At 33.7% G+C, this 23,699-nt stretch overlaps 1 protein-coding gene across 1 annotated transcript in view; it reads left to right on the top strand.

The window, feature by feature from the left end:
- Positions 1 to 23,699, top strand: part of Stt3b (STT3 oligosaccharyltransferase complex catalytic subunit B) — a 97,653-nt gene that overhangs the window by 16,015 nt on the left and 57,939 nt on the right. Inside the window, exon 2 of the mRNA XM_027932179.3 lies at positions 20,491 to 20,599. Within this exon, the coding sequence (XP_027787980.1) occupies positions 20,491 to 20,599 (109 nt within the window). The remainder of the gene's footprint in view (positions 1 to 20,490; positions 20,600 to 23,699) is intronic.

Here is a 23,699-nt window from a genome sequence, read left to right on the forward strand (position 1 = left end):
GCATGAAGTCTTTCAATTTGTAGGACTTGCTGTGTGAAAAGATCTGGTACCTTTGTATAGCTCGTGAAGGTCTAATATCAGGGTAAAGGAGAAGGAAGAGAAAACCTTTAATCCTTGAGGTAATCATTGATATTCTATCACTTTGATTTTCACTCTTTTATTGAATTATATCCTTTGTTGGATATACTTCTTTAATTTTCTGATTGTTTTGCTATATTGACATCCATAATTGGTCATTTCTTTTGGTACCTCTAGTTGTTTGCCCGCTTACTAGTTTGAATACATTTTAACCTGGACAATTTTAGTAGTTACATGGGTAAAAACTTAGCTACACTTTACAAACAAACTCTTAAGAGTGTCTATGTAATTCTTTTTATAAGACGTATTATTTTCCACAAGAGCCTGTTTGATGATTAGCCTTTAAAGAATAGAAAGGAGTCTGGGGGCAATAGAGCACGCCTGTAATCCCAGTGGCCCAGGAGGTTGAGACAAAGCCAGCCTTAGTAAAAGTGAGACACCAAGCAACTCGGTGAGACCCTGTCTGTAAATAAAAATACAGAAAAGGGGTAGGATTGTGACTCAGTTGTTAAATGTCCATGAGGTCAATCCCCAGTACTCGGTACCCGCCCCCCTCAAAAAACAAAAAAACAGAGAGGTGGACAGAGTGTTGGGATACAGCTTCTATGATTATGTGACATTATTTTCATAAGACTTTGTAAAATAAGCAGTTATATTGGCAGGGAGTTATAGACAGTTTCTGTGATGTTCCAGCCAAAGTCATCAGGAGATTGTTGGACCCTCAGTCCTATACCCTTAAGGAAATCAATTCTGCCAGTAACCTAAGTAGACTTGGAAGTCTTAGCCTCCAGATGAGAACCCAACACTGTTGACACCTTGATTACAGCCTTATGAGACCCTAAGCAGACAATCTAGGTAAACTGTGCCTGGACCAATGAAACTATGATATGTTGTTTTAAACCACTAAGTTTGTGGTAATTTGTTATGTAAATTAACAAACCTTTCTTCCTGTCTTTGAGTGTTACTTCCTGACTTCTCTCCATCTCATGTTATCAAGAAATATTTATCAAGTACCTCTTAGGTGGCAGGTACTGTGGCTACAATGGTGTGAACCCAAATAGATATGAATTCTAATCCAGAAGGGAAAACAGACTTGTAACAAGAATGACAAATGCTGTGAAAGTCATGAGATACAAAGAGGGCATATAATAGGATTTTCAGAACTTATTCAACTTTTAAAAACTTATGCTTTCCACATTGCTTTCTGTGATGGTTAATTTTGATTGTCAATTTGACTGGATTGAAGGATATCCAGAAAATTGATACTGAGAAGTGGGGTTATTGTTGTGACTGACTGTGGTTCAGAAGCCTTTGGAATTGGCTCATGGGAATAGTTTGGAAAAGTTTAGGTGTGGGATACAGAAAGCAATAAGCAGAGCTTAAGAGTGGTTCTGATGTGGGCACAAGAGACTGATAAAAATGCAGACAGTAAAGGCCAGACTGAAGATGTTTCAGATGGAAAGGAGGACTGTGTTGGAAACTGTACAAAAGCTATCCTTGTTAAACCAAGGGCACAGAATTTGGATACATTTTGTCCATTCCATGATACTTTGTGGGAGGCTGAGTTTAAAGGTGATTGACTAGTTTATCTGGTGAATATAATTTCAAAGGCAACCCAGTATTCAGGCAGTGGCATGGATATTTCTGTCTGCTTTTTTTTTTTGCCAGATTTACAGCAAGAATCAGGAGTACAGATGAGAAGAGTAGAATGATTTGGAAAATTTGCAGTTTGGTCAAAAAGAAGAATGTGTAAAGATGCAGCCAAGGAGGGTGCCCTTGCTAAAGAAATTAGAGCTGTTCAGAAACCACATTTGCATAGCGACTGTAGGAAGGATGCCTGGAGGGAATCAGAAACCTGCAAGTCCATAGCTATCACTGGCTGAAGGGTTGAGTCTGTGTATGTTTCTGGGTCTTGAACTTAGTGGAGTGCTGTACCACTGAGTTTCATCCCTAGCCCTTTTTATTTTGAGCCAGTCTCACTAAGTTACCCAGGTTGGTCTGGAACTTTTGATTCACCTTTTTAAAGAAAGTCGCCCCCAAAAGCCCTTCCCCCACCCTACACTGCCTAAGCCAACAAGGTAAAATATTCAGGGCAGCTGTGGCCAGATTAGGCCCAGACCTTGATATCATCTGCATCCATGTGATGCTGGTTTTTCAGGATGTAGAATGCAATTTACAGGAATTCCACTAATCTCCCAGGAAAGGCCGTGTGTTGCAGATTCAGAGTACCTTGCAAGTAGTCCATGACAGGAGGATGTGTGGAGTTGTGAAAGGTAAGCTGAAGCTGCAGTGGAGAGAGACCCCAAGAAGGTAGAGGTGCCGGAAATATGGACCATCTGCCAAGGGACGCTATACTAATAGTTGAGATTGACTTGGGTCTTGAGACTTTGTACTTGGACCTTCAAGCAGTGCTATAACAGTTAAGACTTTAGGGACCCTTGGGAAAGGGCTGAGTGCATTTTGCATTGTGAGTTATCTCCCACCCCCACACTGGCAGAATGTTGTAATTTGGATTTTAGTGTTCCCTAAAGGCCCATGTGTTAAACACTCAGTCCCTGTCTTGGTGCTATTAAGACATAATGGAAATTTAAGAGAGATGGGGCCTAGTGGAAGGTCTTCCAGTTGTTGGGCACATGCCCTTGAGAGAAATGGTGGGATTTTGCCCCTTTCTCTTTCTTGCTTTGGTGCCATGAGGTAAGTAGGTTTGCTATGCCACATGTTACCACCATGATGTGCTCCTCCTTACCCCTCAGCAGAGGCCTAAAAAAATAGGTCTCACCAATCACAGACTGAAACCATCAGCCTCCTCTTTATAAGCTGATTATCTTAGGTGTTTTGTTATAGTAACAAAGAGCTAACCACTTTTTCCCCTTTTAAAGCATATTCCTGCAATCACAAAAACTTGCTAAAGCTTTATAGTAGTAACATTATGAAAATAATGATACATGTACATTCTTTAGCCCTTGTATCTGCTCTTTCCCTGCCTTTTTTGCTCAATAATTTATCCAGGTTTAAGTTAAATTTCAGTTGTAGAAGCCCTCCATATGGTAAGCTTTCTATGGCCTGGTCTACCCTGCTTACTAGTATCTTCAACACCCAGTGTAATATATAAGGATAAACAAAATATATAAGGATAAATAAAATCTGATATGATGGAATTGGAGTTCCTATACATTTTTGAAGGGAGTGTAAATAGTATTTATTTTGGAAAATGATTTAATACTTTTGTAAATACATGCCTACTCCATAACCTAGGAATGGAATTGGCCACAAAGTATTCACACCCCCCCCACACACCCCTAATGAAAACACATGTCCTTAAAAAGACCTTTACAAGAGTATTCATTCATATTTTGTAAGAATGTATAGCCTCCTATTATTGTCTTAACTGGAAACAACTCAAAAACCCTTCAGTAAAACTATGGATTATAGTAATAGTAAAAGGAATAAACCTCAAAAACATGTTAAGTAAAAGAAGCCAGATTCACACATATAAAAAGTAGGATTTGGACTTCATTTACATGGAAAAAAAACTGCAAATGAACAAAATAAATATATGAACAAATATTAATATGTGAAAAAAGTCAGTGTTTGAAAAAGGGAAGTGACTGGAAAGGTAAGGTGTATGTGGAGACTTTCTGGGTTGATGTTTTCAGGTGATGAGAATGATGTTATGTATACAGTTGTCAACTCATTAAATCAATATGTAAGGTCTGTTTATTTTAATGCATGTAAATTATACTTCAGATTCTTTTAAATGAGAAAGTATGAGTGAGTCATGTGTCCTTAGTACCTCATGTGTTCTGTTCTTTGCTTGATTGTATTTGCTTGTTTGTTCCTGCTACAGGATTATCAGATATTGTCAGCTCTGTGAAGTTGGGTACCAAGTTTGCCTTTGTTTCTTAGTTAGAAATGTGTACTTATATGCAGAATGCCCAGGCTTATTAGTTCTGAGGTTGAAAAGTATTTGAGAATATAATTTATTCATAGCTTGATATCTATATTTTATGATTGCATTTTCAAGAAAAATATTTTCTTTATTACAGAATCTCATATTTGATGTTTTTCTTTATGGAGCTTCTTGATTTTTTTCTGAGAATTCACAAAAGACATGTAGTTAAGTATTGGTAGAGTAGTCCTGTTCCAACCATGATTAGAGATAGAATAAAGTTACATTTATAAACCAAAATTTAAAAACCAAAATTTTCTTAAATGTGATTTATTTCTTAAAACTAAATATTAATCCTAGTTCTTTTAAACTCACTTCCTGCCACCTATTCCTAATTTCTTGAGATATGTAAGAAATGGACCAGATTATTTTACTTTTTGATAGAAAAGTCCTTAAATACCAGAGCAGTTTGAAAAAGAACTAGATGGCTATATAACCATCTAATTTGCCTAATTAGTAAGATCCCTTGGTGGGTTCCCCCCCTGATGGAGATAGTATTAATTTTTTTATGATATAGCGGCTAGATCAAAAACTTGAAAAATAAGTATAGTCAGGATTTTCTAGAAACTAAAAATTGTATAACTATTGATGAAGGTAACTTGGCAGGTTTCTCAGTGCTGGTGAGTCTGATTTTTTTTCTTTAAATAGATGCCACTGTTTATGACTTATGTTGGGAAGTCTTTTAAAAAACAATTTTGAAATTCTGCAACACTTTTATGCACGCTTTTCTGGTAAGAAAATCCATATCTATCAGATTCTCAGAGATCCTCTTCCAGAAGGGTTAAACAGAGGCCTTTAACCTCTGTTTTCTGTGAGATTTTTTTTTTTTTTTTTTTTACATTGCCAGCTGTTGGTTGTGCCAACTTTTTAGAAACAACAAAACCTAAAGTTGACAAGACATTATTCCATATTGAACATTTGCCTGTACTAAAAACACTGTCAAAGTATATTTGATAGGTTTGTTGTGTCCCCTTCTTTTCTTCATTGTTTTTTACTCTTTCTGATCTTTTTGGCTGCAGAACTATAACATTTTGCTTCTGTGTTCCAAACCATTCTAGTTAACAGCTGTAAAAATGAAGAAGAAATACTCCCTTTAGCATATCTGATTTTTTAATGGAATCTTTAGTCATAATATACTTGTTCTCAATTATAATATCAATTTTATGGGGAATATGAACTTCTTGGCAAGATGTTAAGGAATGCCAGAATCTGAAACCCTGTGGCTACATGCATATCTTGTCACCTACCTGCTAACCTAATCTGCCTTAACTCTCCTATTTCTAATACTGTCATTATTCTTGGGGTGGTAGATACCCAATTTTAAAAACCCATGAAAGGGAAACAATAATATGATTTTTGCAAAAAGTTAGTTACGATAAACTTCATATTTTAAGAAAATTCACAATGTAGACTCACTACATTTTGATACCTATAGTCAGTTTTAGTTTAAGAACATATACCTTTAGCCAGGTGCAGTGGCACATGCCTGTAATCCAAGCGACTGAAAAGACTGAGGCAGGAAGATCAAGTTCAAAGGTAGCCTTAGCAACATAGTGAGCCCCTAAGCAATTTAGCCAGAAAAATGTTTCAAAAAAATAAAAAGGGCTAGGGATATGACTCTGTGTAATGGCTCTTAGAATTTGAAATAACATTGGCTTATGGGCTTCAGATATATATATATGTGTGTGTGTGTATGTATGTATATATATATATATGTATATATATATATATATATATATGTATATATATATATATATGTATATATATATATGTATGTATATATATATATATGTATATATATATATATATGTATATATATAAACTTCGGTAAAACAAATGTTTTTTGTATTAATAATAATTTTAACATTCAAGTCATTTAAAAAATATCCATTGTATGGTAACTGTGTGCCAGGTACAGAGTGTGGGATATAAACCGTCTTTGTTGTAATGGAGCTTATTTTGCAAAAAGGGAAACAACAGAACAAAAGGATCAAGATAATGTTAGTAATAAGGCCATGAAAAAATAGAGTAATATGCTAGCTAATATCTGGGTGTACTTAACGAGTATAGTTATGAGGCTACCACTATAGATTTGAAAGTAAAAGAAAGCCTTTTGAGGTGATATTTGAGCTAAAACCAGAATTTTCAAGTTAGGCATGTGAAGATTTGGGTTAAGTGCATTCCTCCAAGTAGAAATAAGCTTAGTATGTTGAAGGAACAAAAATAATGTGCCTGTAGCCAGGATATAGTTTGAAGTGGTTGTGTTAGGATAGGGTTAAGTCAGTTACTAAGATTGGTAATTGTGAAAATTAACCCCTTATTGAGATGCTTTTTTCTTTTTTAGCTTTTTATTTTTATTTATTTATTGTGTATGTTTTGTTCCTTTGGTTTTGAGATGGGATCTTATTATGTTGCTCAGGTTTGTCTCCACTTCTGGACTCAAGCAATTCTCTTATCAGCCTCCCAAGTAACTAGGAGTAGCTGGTTTACAGACACATGGTACCATGCCTGGCTGCAGAGATTTTTTTTTTTCCTTCTAAATAATGCAACAAAAATTCATATGTCTACAGGAGATGTTTTTCATTTCTGTATACAATACTAAGTGGTTTTGTGAGTTATATAGAGAACTGATGAAAGACTTTAGAGACCAGACCATACAGGGACCCACATAGGACCGAAAAAAGGATGTGGAGTATTCTCTGAATGAAAATTTAATTAAGCCAATTGCACTTTTTTGTTTAATTTTAATTTTTTTGTTCAATTCTCAATTGAAACCAGGTTCTTCTCCTGCTAGGCAAGTGCTTTACCATTGGGCTATACCACCAGCTTCCAGGTACACACTGTTTATTATCCTTTACCTGAGTAATATATTTCTTTGGAAAAATGTTTACTGTACTAGACTGGGAATGTTACATATTTTACACAACTCGTAACTGCACACTAGCACTAAATCAGTAGAGTTGAGGAAAATTTTTGTTAGGTTGGATAATATACAAAATATTCTAGCAGAGCTTTAGCAAATACTTATGAAACTTACTCTATACCAGGCACTGTGCTTGTTGCTGGGGACTGGAAGATTGGTTTATTCATATTTGCCTAGAGCCTAATCATGTGAGCTTGGTTCCTTACTTTGCTCTTTGCATGACCTCAAACAAATGACTAAATCTCTCTGTGCTTTTGTTTCACATAATTCTTGAGAAGGAAGGATAATGCCCATCTCAGTAAGTTGTCATGATGATTAAATGAGCTAATACAAATAAAGGTAGTTAAATAGTGCATAATGTATAATAAGCACTCATTGGATATTAAATGTTGGTTTTTGTTTGTATCATTTGCTTAAGGTAAAGGAGATTCCAAGTCTCAAGGACTTTCTAATACATGGCAGAGGCAAATTGAGAGGAACCAGTAAATTAATGCTATTTAGTATGTGTATATATATATATATGTATATATAATATTATATTTTTAAATGGTTAGTGCAAAGTGCAAAATCCAATTAGGGCTATAAAGGTGGGAGTGCTGACTTCTATCTGAAAAGATAGTTAAGATTTAGGAGTAGGTGTCTTTTGAGTTAGGTTTTGAAAGGTAGGTGTGGGAGGATATAGAAGGAATACTTGCTTTTCAGTAGTAACAAAATGGCTTATCCAATGGTATACAAGTATGGAGAAGCATTAATAGTACATGTTTAGGGAAAACTCAGAAGTTGGGAATATATGGTGAGAAAAAAGTAGGAAGGGGCCACTTCAGGATAGAGCCAGAAAAGGGAGTTTTAAAAACATAAGCACTTTACCTTATAGATTTGGGGAGACAACTGAAGGATTAGAATAGCTAACTAATAGTTCATTTTAGAGAGAAAATTCTGTTTTGTGTAGGATGTATTGGAAGTAAGAATAGAATACTGGAAGCCAGGAAGCCTGTAAAAAGACAAGTGAGCTAGATAGATAAAATAAAAGGCCTTAAATAGGGTGGAGGGAGTTTAAAAGATGATTTCATGGGACAACTGAATCTAAGATGTCTCCCAAAGAGCTGTGATAATGGTAACATTTTAACTAGAATAGAGAGCAGGGTTCATAGTGGAGGGCAAAATTTAAAATGAGTGCAGTTATAAATTACTGTTGAGCATGAGGTGCCTGTGGGCTGTTCAAATATATGGATTTAGAATCTGGAAAGGGAATTGTGTACTTGGGAGTTACATGTATTAGTTAAAGTTCAGGGAATGGGCACCGGAAGAGAGGAGAGGTTATAGTGAAAAGAAAATGAAGAAGACCAAGTCTTGATGTCAACATATGAGTATAATCCTGAAATATTTGTGAAGTACAATAACATTATATTAGGACTATGCTATTTCTAAAGCATTCAGTAGAACAGAGAAGTCAATATTAGTAAAAAGGGCAGAAGTTAGTTTCAGGCATAGAAAACACAGTACACAAACATTGAGATGCTTGCCTTGGGTGAAGTGTGCCTCATTTGGAATTTTGGTGTTCAGGTGGTGTCCCTTAGGATAGAGCCAAGTTTTTATTTAGTTTATCATAGATCTCTAATATATGTTAAAATGTTAGAAGTATAACATTTTTCTGCACTAGATTAATCAGAGATTTTTCTAATAAAGCTGATCATGTTGAAATAGGATTTCTTTAGGAAGGAATGTAAAACTCTGAAATTAGAAAAATAGAGCTTTTTCATGAAGCCAGTATCTTCTTAAAAGACGGGGCTTTTTCTTCTTGAATTTTCATTGTATGGTTTTTGCTACTATGTATGAAGAAACAAAAACTCTTTTATGGAGGACCTAGAGTAATGCTGGAAGTGGAAGAGATTCAAAGAATGAATAGAAGTCATAAGGTGTTGAAGATGGTTTTTACTGGTCAAGCAGTACTTAATAAAAGATTTCCGGCCATGTTTATAATATGTTATCTATTATCAAAGAGTTGAAATCTGAAATGCTAAAATAAGACATGTGTTGGATTTTTTGTTTCTGAAGTAACTGAAGAAAGGGCATTAACTTCAAGGCTTATAAGTTATATCTCAACACATTTTTAACGTTTTTTTTTTTTTTTTTGGTTGTTGTTTATATGTATTTTAAACATATGCCAGGGGCTGGGGATGTGGCTCAAGCGGTAGCACGCTCGCTGGCATACATGGAGCGCTGGGTTTGATCTTCAGTACCACATAAAAATAAAATAAAGATGTTGTGTTCACCGAAAACTAAACAATAAATATTTTTTTAAAATGCCAGTGTTTTTCAAATATTTAACTTTTGAACTCTTTTCAAATGAGAGTTTTATATAAAGAGCTCAGTAGATAAACAAATGTGGATTAAGTAAGATGGTATTTGTTGCTTCCATTCAAAAGTGTTTATCTATTCTGGTATTCCACTCTTGTCAGAAAAGTAGTTCTAGAGGAGGTCTTTGGAATCCCTAAGGTACTATGAACAGTCTGAGATCCACTTTTAAAGTTCATAGTACCTAGAAGGTAGTAGAAATGATTACATACCTTGATTGCTGCATTGTTTTTTATAAGAATGTGGATGATGGAATCAAAGTTTCCCAGTTTAGATCCCATCTTGGTCACTTCATTACTGTATGACTTTAGACAAGTATGATAACGTATTTGTGCCTTAGGCTAATCATCTAAATAGTATCCTACCTCAGGTTTGTGTGTATGATGACGGAATGAAAAATGTTTTTATTCCAGTGCCTAACAAATATTTACGAGTATTGATAATGACTGAAAGTAAGTAGTGTTCAAAACACATCTCATTACCACTGTCCCTCTTTTCAACTTTTCTTTTGCTTCATCACACCAATTCTCCTACTTCATGATTTCTGCACTTGCATGTTTGCCTAGCACAGCTCTTTGCCCTCTTTGGCTGCCTCCATCCTTACATATGTCTCATAGTTGATGTAAACTAGATGCCTAACAGAACATGGTATGTATTACTTGCTCAAGGAATTTTTTTAAAGAAATAAATGATTTTTACTTTGTAAAAATGAAAACAAAACAATGCTAGATATCAGCTTAAGCCAGATGTTTTAAATGGTTAGGTATCAAGATCCAGTAGAAGAAAAATACAGAGGTAGCTCTTTGTGCCTTTCCTTCCTTGTTTATACAATAGCCCTCCTTGATAAGCAAGTTAGTACCTAGTGTTTGTTTACCTAGAGAAATAATATAGCATTTGTTGGATAAGCCTTAAAACAACTCAAAATACTGTTTAAACCATTATGTTTTTGAATACAGTATTGTACCAGTCATTCTTTGTCAGAACTCAAGAACCTGTAGAGGCACATGCCATTCTAATGTTGTCAAACAAGACTTTCTGGGAGTCTTTGAAAGGTAGACTGTCAAATTGACACTGTTTCTATCTACAGGAGACAGTCTGCACCCTCACTTGGAGTCCATGTATCTTTATTTTTAATTCAGGAGGGGGGGGGAAAAGATCAAACACAAAAAAAACTTTAGCTAACCTGGTTTCTTGACTCAAAGCAATTAGAACCCTGGGGTGATTCAAGGTTTTGCCTAGCCATAAGGGGACTGTGTTGACACATAGTGGTACTTGGTGTGGTATTCCACCCCTCCCCCATCTTCCCTTTTGCCCTCCCTTTTCTCTTCTACCTTTCTTTCTGTTCTTTATCACTAGCATCATTGAGCAAAGTTGCTTTCCTCCCTTTTCTTAATTTTATTTTCCTTTCTGGTTCTGATTGATTTTTTTCTTTGTCTTTCTTGGATTTGTGACTTGTGATCTTGTGAACTGAACATGTATGGATATGGGATGTGTTTGCCTTTAATCACCCCTATATTTAGCCTGCTCTTTCATTGACAGAAGGTTTCCTTTTGTTTCTTTTTTTTTATTATTTCCTACTCAATCTGTTTTGTAAAGCCTAACTTCTATACTTCTGAGGTTACTTTTGTGTTCAAAGTATACTTATCTTAGATTATATAAGAATGTAATATAGAAGTGAAGAGTATCAACTATTAAAGTTGATAAGTCATTTTAATGCTGGTGTTATGAAAAAGCAACACCTCTCACGCATCCCCTCAAAGAGCAAAGCAGAATTGATTCGTTTATGTGTATGCATTTGGTAGATCATTTTAGAGAAATAATATTTGAGAAAAAAGACTGAACTGACCCTGATGATACTTAATTTTTACTTTTAGCACTTTCTTCAGCACATTTATTTGAGCTAAAAGTTTCATTTAGCTATAAATTAAGAGAAACTTTTATTTCTCAGATTTTCTAGTTCAGGTTCTACTATATGCCATATTATGTTGAAGATTACCTCAGTAGTAGAGTGCTTAGGCATGAGGCCCTGGGATTAAGAACCTGGGGTATATGCTTTAGGTTAATTTTCGGGCTGAGACATATTAAAGGGCATATTATAAATAGATATTTTGCTTCAGTACATTATCATTATTGTGATATTTCTTAGGTGGTTTTTTGAGTGTACATTCAGTATTTCAGTGTGATATAAGATGAACTAAATAGATCTTAATCCAGATGTTTTAAATGGTTAGATATCAAGATCCAGTAGAAGAAAAATACAGAGGTAGCTCTTTGTGCCTTTCCTTCCTTGTTTATAAAATAGCCCTTCTTGATAAGCAAGTTAGTACCTAGTATTTGTTTACCTAGAGAAATAATATAGCATTTGTTGGATAAGCCTTAAACCAACTCAGAACTGTTTAAACCATGATGTTTTTGAATACAGTATTGTACCAGTCATTCTTCATCAGAACTCAAGAAGTATAACCGTTTTTTGTATAAATGCAATTCTAGTATTTACTAATCTTTTCTTGCTATATTAGGAGACAGGCACTTGGAATTTTCTTGGCTTTTGTAAAGTTTGTTGGGATGAAAAATAAATAAACTAGAGGCTTTACAAGGATTTAGGGAGGAAAAAGTAGCTTTTAGCAAATTCCTTATTCTTTTGTTTCCTATAAGTAAAAGCAATTATAATACAGTGTATTTTAATATCCAATAAAACAATACATTTTAGAAGACAGTACAGTTTATATATATTTAGCTTCTTTATAAAAGTGAGTCTTATAATAATTCTTTGCAATATGTCTATTTCTCTTCTCAAATTAATCACTTTTTAATTCTTTCATCCCAGGTTCTTACATGTTTACTTCTTTTTGAGAAGTAGTTTAATTATTTATATGCCACTTTCAGAAATGGAAAAACAGTTTATGTGAAACTTATTTTTTCTCTTTGAGTAAGTCTTTCTTTCATACATTATTGGAATTGCAGGTTGGCTTTGCATATATAATAATTATCAACTTTTGTCATATACTTGATAATAAATTCTTTTATTATAGTTAAAATACTTAAAGTTGCTCTGATCACATTAGCAAAAGGAAGGTTATGATAATGTTATTGGACTCTTTTTACTACTATGTTTCTCTTTTTTTAATTTTAGTATTTACTTTGGCTGCTAACTTTTAATGTCATTTTTGAGCCAACTCACCTAGTTTTACTTGGGGAAAACTTATAATTTGTGGGTGGGGGGAGTCTGTGTGTATATGAAATTTCCCATAATAAAAACTTTACACATATATATGTAGTTTTTATTGTGTTTTGCTTTTTGTGTGCCAAGGATCAAACTCTAGGGCCTTGTGCTTGCTAGGAAAATGCTCTACCATTGAGCTATATCCCTAGCCATGTATATACTTATTAAATTCTATAAGTTTTATATATACATACATGTCTACTAGATATATACATGCACATATCCGGTTTTCTTGGAAAAGTTCAATTGTACAGGAAAGTAGAGCTAATGTTACAGCGACCCTTTATGTATATATCACCCAGCTCCAATGATTATAAATATATGGTCTTATGTATAACACCTTCCCCCAACTATTTAAATAATTTTTAAAAATATGTGACTTGGGGGTTGGGATTGTGGCTCAAGTGGTAGAGTGCTTGCCTAGCATGGGCGGGACTCGGGTTCGATCCTCATCACCACATAAAAATGAAGGCATTGTGTTGTGTCCATTTACACCTAAAAAATTAATATTAAAAAAAATATGTGATTTGGACATGCCAAAATGAAAAACTACTTTCGTGCACAGTTGCTTTAGTTTTTGAAGAAGGGAATAGAATACAAAAATTTAAGGTTTGTTAATAAGTAAATGTGCCAAGAATGAATCATACAGTAAACATTACTTGGGTGTGGTGATACATGCTTGTAATCCCAGCGATTTGGGAGCCTGAGGTAGAAGGATGGCAAATTCTAGGCCATCCTCAGCAACTTAGCAAGACTCTGTCTCAAAATAGAAAGGGCTGGGGTAGCTCATTGGTAGAGCACTCAAGTGTGAGGCATTGTGTGTTCAATCCCCAGTACTGAAAAATAAACAAAATTAAATAAACATTAATTGAATCTTATGAGGGAAGTGCTGGGAACTATGAGATACCTCCAGAGTACAAAAATCACTAAGAAGATATTTCACTGTGAGGTAAACCTAGAATAGAGGTTCCCACATGATGTTTTGAAAGCACAAATTAACGTGGACTTGCAGAAGCTGGGTAGAATAAAATATTAGAGAAAGCATCTTTATGAATAATTATAAGCTTCAGGTATGAGATGATTGCATGAAATGGGGAGAATAAAATACATGGTTTTGGCAGGTTTCTAGATAGGCAAAACAAAGATCTGAGAAAAAAGACTATGCTAAAATTGCTCAAAAGAGGGTATGATTAAAACATACATTCCATTTTTCGTTATTTTCTGTAGTAGAAAAGAGTAGTTGTATGTGTCTTATTTGTTTTGCGTGACTTTTTTTTCTTTTCTTTTTTCTTTTTGGTGGTGCTGAGAATTGAACCCAGGGCCTTGTTCATGTTAGGCAAGCACTTTACCAACTGAGCTATATTTCTTATTTAGTTGTAGATGGACACAATATCTTTATTTTGTTTATTTATTTATTTTATGTGGTGCTGAGGATTGAATCCAGTGCCCTCCACATGCTAGGTAAGCGTTCTACCACTGAGCCACAACCCTAGTCTCTCATATATTTTTTTTTTAAATTGGAATTTTAGTGCTACAACTGAGGCATCCTGGAAATTTGCATAAAAAAATAAAAACTATTCTTTTTGTAGTGAGAACTGAATCTATCACAGATTTGTGTTATGTTATAAATCTAGTTTTGGGCACTTCCAGTTTAATATTTATAAACATGATGAAGAATTATTATGTAGTCACTTGATCTTAAACCAGAATTTTTTATGAGATCCAAAGCAAACTTTCATATCATTTAGTTGAAGAATATTATTTAACCCCAAGGAAAACTTAAAAAAAAAATTCTTTTATGCATATCAGTCAAGTTTTGTACAAACTTAAGTCTGAACTTAATTTCTGTTGTCTTTTGAGTTCATGAACATTTTATTTGAAAAAAGATACTACTTTAAAAAGTATCCAGGAACTTACTCCATTTTGGAATTTATGTTGTTTATCTTTGTTAACTTAAGTTTTACTTTGAACAAAATTGATATTTATTTGTATTTGTATTCTTGTTTAAATGCGCTTTGTTAACTAAGTTTTACTTTGAACAAAATTGATATTTATTTGTATTTATATTCTTGTTTAAATGCGTATATACACATAAATATACACACACACACATATATATATATATACATACATATATTTGTGATTGAAAAAATTGGCAGTTATAAGGGATGTCAAAAGGATAGAATGATGGGGGGTGAAATACTACTTCTTGTAAGTAGAACATTAAAAACTTGAAGTTTGTGAAATAGTCTAGATATCTCTGTTTTTAAGACACATGGATATTTTTTTCAAATTTTAAATTTAAAAGAATCTGATGATAAATTACTAGAATTAGTAAACATGCAAGTTGTCTGGTTACACAGTCAATGTAAAAGTATCAACAGATGCCTGTCAACATGTCAAATTAAAAAAAAATAAATCATGCTAGCATTAAGGTGTGATTAATTCTAAGCAAACATGTTCAAGACCTCTAACATGAAATTATATACTTTCTGGAGAGACATAAAGAAGACCTAAAAAGAGAGAGAATCTGACCTAAATCAGTAAAGGAGATAATCTTACAGATTCATGGATTGGATGTATCTACATTATAAAGGTGTTAACTCTCCTTAATTGATTTGTAGAGTAAGTGAAATATCAGTTAAAAATCCTGCCAAATTTTTTGGGTAGAATTTATTTTAAACTTTCTGTGGATATTCAAAGAGACAAAACAAAAAGCACCAAATAAAAATGTTCTACCATATGTCAAGATTTAATTTAAAATTGTAGTAATAAAGATAGCATAATATTGTTGCAAGGACAGAGGTAAATAACATTTGGATGGAATATAGAATCCAGAAGCTGATTCAGACATTAGTAAACCCTAAATAGAGGTGGGACTATAGAAAGATGGAGAAAATAGTTATTTCAATAAATGATGTAGCAAATATAAGGAGGAAAACAATTAAAACTGAATCCCTATTTGCACTACATATAATAATCAATTTCAAGTATATTAAAAACTGAAGAAGAAAAGCTTAAACTATAAATTCTCCAATGGAGAAAGAAATTGGATATCCTGATGATCTTGGGGTTACAAAGGATTTTTCCCCCAAGAAAAATACTAGCTCTGTCGTAAAAAGTGATAAATTTAGGCTTATGTCAAGAATTTCTGTTCCTTAAGTACCATTAAAAATGAAAAAAAAAAAAAAAAAAAAAGTCCTAGAATGAGGGAAGTTTACAACTCATAAAACTTGACAAAACAGCCCTGGTGATGATGTCTGTAATACCAGCTATTATGGAGGCTGAGGCAGGATGACTGCAAGTTTGAGGCCAGTCTGCAACTTAGACCCTGTCTCAAAATAGAGAGGACTAGGTTGTAGTGCAGTGGTAGAGCTTCCCTGGGTTCAATCCCCAGTACCACAAACAAATAAACCTGACAAAAGAATAGTACTCACAATATATGAAAAGTATTCAAATCAACCAAAAAAAAAGTGCAAAGTACTTAAAAAAAATTTTTTTTTGTAATTGTAGGTGGATAGAATGCCTTTGTTTTATTTATTTTTTATGTGGTGCTGAGGATCAAACCCAGTGCCTCACACATGCTAGCAGGGGCTCTGCCACTGAGCTACAGCCCTATCCTGCAAAATGCTGATCACACTCCTCCCCACCCCAGGATGCATTATGGAAATGCAAATCAAAACTACAATGAAATATCAACATAGTCACTATTGGCAAAATTAAGAAACTTGATAATCCTAAATGTTGATGAGAGATTACTAAACAAGAATCTTGGGTGAGTATTTATTTATGTATCACCACAGGCAGGTAGTTAACTGTTGACCAGGGCAACTGATTAGTTGAGTGTTGTGTATAGGGTGGGGCATGAGTTTAGGGTACTGAGTTGTAGTTTCAAAAAGAAAATAGGGGACTGGGGTTGTGGCTCAGTAGTAGAGCGCTCGCCTCCCACCTCCCATGTGGAGACCCTGGGTTAGATCCTCAGCACCACATAAAAATAAGTAAACAAAATAAAGACATTGTGTCCATGTATAACTTTAAAAAGGTGGGGGGATCACTACTAGTTGAAAAAGCTAAGTGAAATAAGAGTGTATTGCCCTTTATAGTCTTGTCATTTCATTTTCAGGATATAAGATGGGAAAGTCATAGGCTGCTGAAAAGAACATTTATAGAAGTGGGTAGAAAACTGGGCCAGAAAATAATAAAGAAGGAATAGTGACAATTCAAGTAGGAAGAAGTTATCTGAAAATTAAATAGCATGGTTATGTAGGGATCTGTAAGGGAGTTGTGGGAGCCTGAAAAAAAAATGGGTACCAGGAATGACTTGATCATAAGGATAAACTAGGACTAAACACAAACTACTTTCATTTCTAATTTGCTTTTTGGTGTCCTAGCTAGGTTTTCAATAGAATCATAATGGGTTAGTTAACTTTTTAATTGTAGGCTTGGATCACAGGAAATGTATAGTTAAATTGGTTCTTTAACTTTGGGACCTATTTAATGTTAGCATCTGAGGAAGTGATTGGATCTCATCTCCATTTAAAAGCATTATGGAATCAGTTATTCATTCATCATTTATTAAGAGGGTTGAACTATGTACTATGCTGGTGTTGGGAGACTCCATGATACCTCCTCCATAGAGGTATTGAAAACAAGTGTGAAATTGGTATTCGTGGCAAGCAGTAGGAAGAAAAGAAAAATACACTGAACCTTTTCTGATAGGTACAGGTTCTTTTAGAAATGTGCTGAAGTGTAAAGGGTGCGTTAACCAGACTGAAAGGGTGGCAATAGTGATGTAGGCACAGGGGATTCAGTCTAAAGATTCTGTGAAAGGAGGGGAGGAGGTGATTCTAGAGGACTGAAAGATGGGTGTATGGAAAGTAGGATAGTAGAATGGTATGAGATAAGACTGTATCTTATCTATGTATGAGCTAGAGAAAGTATAGTTTCAACCATTATGTTAAGAAGTGGAGGTTTTTTTCTCTTTAATGTTGAGAGCTAGGTAGACTTTGTATATATAGTTCAAGTTGAGAGTCAGATTATGCTCACTTTTGCATTTTGAAAGGACCTTCCTTCTGTGGCATGGTACACAGATTGGGGAATTAGAAGATTGACAGAATAGATGAAAGGTGACCAGGTAGAAACTATTTCAGTAGTTTCATTAAAAGACATTAGCTTGGATTGGAGTACTAGTAACAGAGTAGAAAAATAGTGGACAGATTTACAAAGTATCTAGAAAGTAAAGTGACAGCCTTGTTAGGATTTGTGTATAGGATGTAAAAGAGAAGGAACTCTGAAGGATGACTCCTAAATTTATTTATTTTTTAAGTTAGGCAATAGAGAACATAATGTAGACATAGTGTGTGTATTTGTATTGAAGGTGTATGAGAAGCGTCTGATGGTGACATTAGTTGGATGTTGAGTTTGAGATGCCTTAGTGACGTTCAAGGGGAAAAAAAGCACATACGCAGTTAGATAATGCTAGTTTGAACATGAGAAGAAAGGTCTAGGTGGGGAAATGTTAAGTCAGGAGCTAAAGGCCTGGGTGTGACTGATGTCCCTTGGGCAGAGATTTTAGAATGTACAGAAAGCAGAAATGGGCACTTGAGAGGTGGTGGGCAAAAAAAATCAGGAGACTACTATAGTCATAAAAGTCAAAGGAAGAGAGTAATTTGGTAAAGAGGGAGAATTATGTAAAGTCGAAAATGAAAAATACTCCTAGAAAATTTTGATGAAGTTGGGATCACATAGTTCCTGTTTTTAAAAACATGTTGTTAATCACATTTTGGGGTAAGTTTATTAAAATGAATAATTAGGTTGAAAATTTAAAACCTCAATTCTTGCCATTATCCTATAATTAAAATATTTTCACAAGTTTTGGAGGTATTACTTACTCTGTGTGTACTTATTTTCCTGTGGTGATTCTCTTCCTTCTGTAGTTTTTTTATTGTTTATGAGCTCATCCGGGCTCTTCAGGGATGTTTAGGGGTTTTGTTTGTACTGTTATTTAGGTGTTGAAGTCTGTTTTTGATGATAGTTTTGTGGCTTAAGGATTCCTTATAAATTTAGACTGTACTCTTATGCATATTACAAAGGTTAGGTCTGCTTTTTTGTGGGTCTCTTTTTCCTTCAGAAAAATATGTCACTTCTGTGGTGGTGGATAAATCATTTTCCATCTTCTTTTACTGTATAGACTTTCCGTGGCCCTGTCTTTATAAGCAGAATAAATTCTTTATTCAGAAACAAAGTAGTTTGGATTTCCCATTCTAAGTTTAGCTTAGGTAAATACTTTTTTAGGTGGGAGGGTAACAATCCTAGTATTGTCTTAGTCATTCATGTTACTGACAAAAAAAATTATTGTTTTATTTAAAATTCTGATTTTAAAAATTCTCTCCGAAATTTTGAATATATTACGGCACTGTCTTATAGCATCTAGTAGTTCTGCTGAGAAAAATATAGTATTAATCTGATGTTGTTATTCCTTTATAGAAAATCACCTTTTCTCTGAAGAAATGATTTTAAAGTACTTTATCCTTAGCATTTTGAAATTATTGGGTTTTGTGATCTCTGTTATAATTCATTCTTTGTAAAAATATTTATTTTTTAGTTGGACACAATATTTTTATTTGATTGATCAAAACCAGGGTCTCACACATGCTAGGCGAGTGCTCTACTGCTGAGCCACAACCCCAGCCCTATAATTCATTCTTTACTTTTGTCCAATAGACTGTTTAACCTAGCTTTGATTTTGTTTATCTCAACAACTTTGCCATTCACAAATCATAAATCTGTTTCATTAATTCTAATAACAGTACCTTCCAAGTACTTCAAATTGTTCACTATGTTATTTGTTGTTCACTCATTTTAGCTACCTTATGATGTGGGTGATATTGTTATCTCTGTTTTACAGATGAAGAAGGTAAGGCACAGAGAGCATAAGTAACTGGTTGGTTCAGTAGAGTCACAGCAAGATAAGCTAAGGTTCAAAATTAGGCAGTGTGACTCTAGAACCTGGACTTCTGACATCCAGGTTATACTTGTATCTCAGTCTACTGTAAAGGTTTTCTTCTTTCTGTTTCCTAAGATGATATTCTTTTTGCTAATTTTGTTCCTTACCTCTCATGGTGCTTATTTTCTCAAATGTTTGATTTTTAGGGTGTGCTCTTATTAGTATTTCATAAGTCTGTCTAAAAGTGCTACAAAATTGGCATGTAGTGATTGTTGTGGAGTTATGTTTTGCTGTTGGGAAAAATGTGTCAAACTGATTGGGGGCATGAGGATTTTCTGTGTATCTTGTGTGTCTAGCATTGTCCTACCTCTTACCTTATTTGACTAAAAGTAATTTCTTTTTAAGGCCATACGTATTCATGTTTTATAGTGCTATTTATTCTTATTTGTTTAGTACTATTATAGTTTTTCTTTTTGTAGTTTTTAGTGGCAAAGATATTTGGCAATTATGTTATATGCTGCTTATTTCATTTTTTAAATATATTTTTTTATTTTTATGTTTTTAATTTAATTTTATTTATATGTGGTGCTGAGAATTGAACCCAGTGCCTCATACATGCTAGGCAGCTCTCTAAGCCCTGTTTATTTTATTTTGATGCTATCTTTTGTCTATAGTTTTAATTTTTTGAGAGTTGTGGACTGACTTGTTCCTATAATGAATTCTATTGAGTTACCACTTTTTTCACTCAAATTGTAACCCTCTGTCCTAGGTCAAGGAGTGACCACATATTAACTTGAGCCTTACTAGTTCTGTAGGCATAGTTTCTTGGGGCGGTGGGGGGTGCTTTTAGTAATATTAGAGATATAAGTGTATTTCTTTACTTTTTAGGTAATTTATCTATTTGAGTTGGAGAAAAATACTATAAAAATATATATGTATAGCCACAAAATTTAACATAAAGAGCTATTTTTTTCTGTTAATTGGTTTTATAACATTGTTTTTCTCTTTTCTCTCAGGTTTAACTATAGATCAACACATCATCTTGCATCTCATGGGTTCTATGAATTTTTAAATTGGTTTGATGAAAGAGCATGGTATCCACTAGGAAGAATAGTAGGTGGTACTGTAAGTATATTAGTAGTTGTTTTTATTAATTGTAAAATTTTATGGTTACTTATGTAAATTGTTAATTGCTAAAGGGAAAGAGTTTCTTGAAAACTTTGTATAATTTACAACATTTTCTGTGGCTAATTACCCAGTATTTTCATAGATTCTTTTCTTGATAAATTTTCTCCCAACCTGTTTTGTTTTGGGGTTAGTTCACAGTGGCCACTATTTCTAAATGGTAGAGGCTGGATAGGGATCTACTGTCACAGTGTATCTCAAGTTCAGATTGTTTTATTCTATTCTGTATCTCAAGTTTAGATTGTTTTATTCTATTCCGTAGTAACTTGGTTAATATAATTTAAGAATTTTGAGTATAAGAATTTTAAAGAGAAGGTGAAAGACAAAGCAGCTATTGAGGAAATCTTTGTTTGATTTTTTTTTTCTTCCCCTTGATCAATTTCACCAAAGGTTTATCAGTTTCATTAAGTTTTCTTCTTAATCCAGAGAAACTTTGGCACTGTTGATTATCTGTTATATGTTTATTTTCTGTTAACTTCAATTTTTCTTCCATTTCTTTAAGTTTATTTTAATGTTCTTTTCCTGGTTTTTTGAGATGATCTGCTAAGTAATTTTCAAATTTTCTTTGTGTGAAAAGCTATACTTTCACACTAATTACTATACTGTATCATGTTCTTCCATAAGTTTTGTTGTTTAGTATTTTCATTATCATTGTTATTTTTTTTTTTAACTCATGGGTTATTTCAAATTGTATTTAACTTCTAAACATAAGAAGATTTCACAGTTATCTTTCTTTATATTTCAAATGTTTTGCTGTTATACAACAAATTGTGTACAATTTGAACCCTTTAAATTGAGAAATTGTTTTGTGGCCTAGGATATATTCACACTTTGCATATGTCCTCTCTATTTAGAAACAACATGTTTTCCATTATAGTAAGGTGTTCTAATTTGGAGCATCTTATCCTGATGTAAATAGAGATGAAGACACACTAAAGTAATTGTGATAGTCTCCATTGTGAATTAGAGAGGTATTAAATGGTAGTGGTGATGGTCAATGTCTGTTACCTGTAGTTCTTATGGTGCTAATCTTACAGGCCTGATTGATGGCTATAATTTGTTTCCTTCAATTTTACAACTTTTTATCTTGAATTCATCTTCACTGGAGGCCTGTTGTACTTGTACTTAAGGAGTCCTGGGATTTAGGGCCAACCCTGTAATAATCTTTGTCTTCAGATCATTAGGGGTTTCATCACTGGTTTTAGAACATTTTTAGAGGTTATTTCTCAACTTAAGATTTCTTAAACCTAATGTTATAATAAATTTGGAACCTGCATTCACACGTTTCAGTGAGTTTTTTATTTCTCCTTTAGGACTTAGTTTCTGTTCAAAGCTGTGGAAGAAAGGCAAAGTTCCTTACTGCTTCACTTGTTGGATGAGTAGAATTTGTCTAGTTTAGTTTCATGAACAGGACCTGACTTTGTGCTGAGAATAAGGTCTTTCTGATCCTTCTGTTGGGTGAAAACCCTCTGACCCTAGTTCCTGAGGTCTCTATCAAGTCTGGGTTGTTGGTCCCCCCCACCGCTTCTTTTCCTTCCTTTTATGGGCTACCATAACATTAGTACCTACTTTGAATTTCATCTATATTTTTGATCTCTGGAAAATTGCCTTGTTTTTTAATTGAATGTGGCTTTTTTTTGTTTGTTTGTTTCTGGGATTTTATTTTTTTTGTTTTGGGTCCTTCCATGTAGTACTTTTATGTATTTTAGTCTGTTAGCTGTTGCTCAGTTGGCCGTATTATATGGACATATTGAATTATCTTAAGAAGTGTTTTCACATTCATTTCCATTTTCTTACATGATTGCTGACAAAATCATATAGTGGGACCTAGTGTTGAATGTGAAATGAAAGAAAATTTCTGTTTTGTAAGAATGATGATAAATTACTATATTTTTTCTTCCTTCCTTGAGTCCCTTTCTTCTTCCATGCATTAGTTAGGTATTGAGGATCCACTTTGTCCCAGTTATTATTCTTACAACTGTGGGGAAAATTCTTGCCATTCTGGAACTTATGTTATTGTGAGAGTGGGCACTTAATAGTTGATAAATAGTATGTCAAATGATGACAAGTGTTACAGAGAAAAAGCAAGGGAGTGAGTTGAAGACTATAGGGCAGGGGGATTTGCAATTTCAAATAGTATAGTCAAAATATGGAATTTATAATTTTATCTTTGTAATTTTAGATATGGAAAAAAAAGGAGTCTTGGGAGTTAGCTAGGGATGTAGATGTAAATGCACATTTTAATCACCAAGGAAAAGCTAAAAATAAAATTTACCATTGTTTGAATCTTCTTAATGTTTCTCTTTTGGATAAACATGATTTTAACTGTTAACTGGCCATTTCTTATATATTATTTCCCTTCCATTCCTAAATACTTTGACATAAAATCTTCAACCTTTCAGAAATCTCATAAAGTTATCTTTGAATTCACCAACTGGTCCTTCTTTTCTTAGCTAGAATTGTTTGCTTTCCAAATCTTGAGCTTAAAAGGAAGGCAGAGTTATTTATAAATGCTAACTAAACATATCTAAACATATTTTACATACAACTTTGTTTTGTCTCCCTTTTCTCCTTTTCTTATATGCATACAGTATGAACAAAATTGAAGTGTGTTAAAAATCCCAATCTTTAGGATAGGTTAAATTGAAACACTATTTTAGGAGTGAGAGAAAGAATAAGTGGAATCATTAAAAAAAAGTTTACCTGTAGTTTAGCTTTGTTAAAAAATTTTAATTTTAATTATTGTTTCATATTTTTTTAAAAAAATATTTTTTTAGTTGTAATTGACACAATACCTTTATTTTATTTATTTATTTATTTATATGTGGTGCTGAGGATTGAACCCTGGGCCTCGCACATGCTAGGTGAGCGCTCTTGTGCTGAGCCACAACCCCAGTCCTATTTCATATTCTTTTTTATCTAATCAGAAAAAATTTTATTTTGTACTACGTAAAAATGGCAATCTTTTTTGACACTTATTCTCAAATTTACTGTAAACAATTTGTAATATTATAAAGAAGAGAATGAATGTTAACATTTT

This window comes from Marmota flaviventris, chromosome 1, assembly GCF_047511675.1.
Source record: "Marmota flaviventris isolate mMarFla1 chromosome 1, mMarFla1.hap1, whole genome shotgun sequence".
Lineage (NCBI taxonomy): Eukaryota > Metazoa > Chordata > Mammalia > Rodentia > Sciuridae > Marmota > Marmota flaviventris.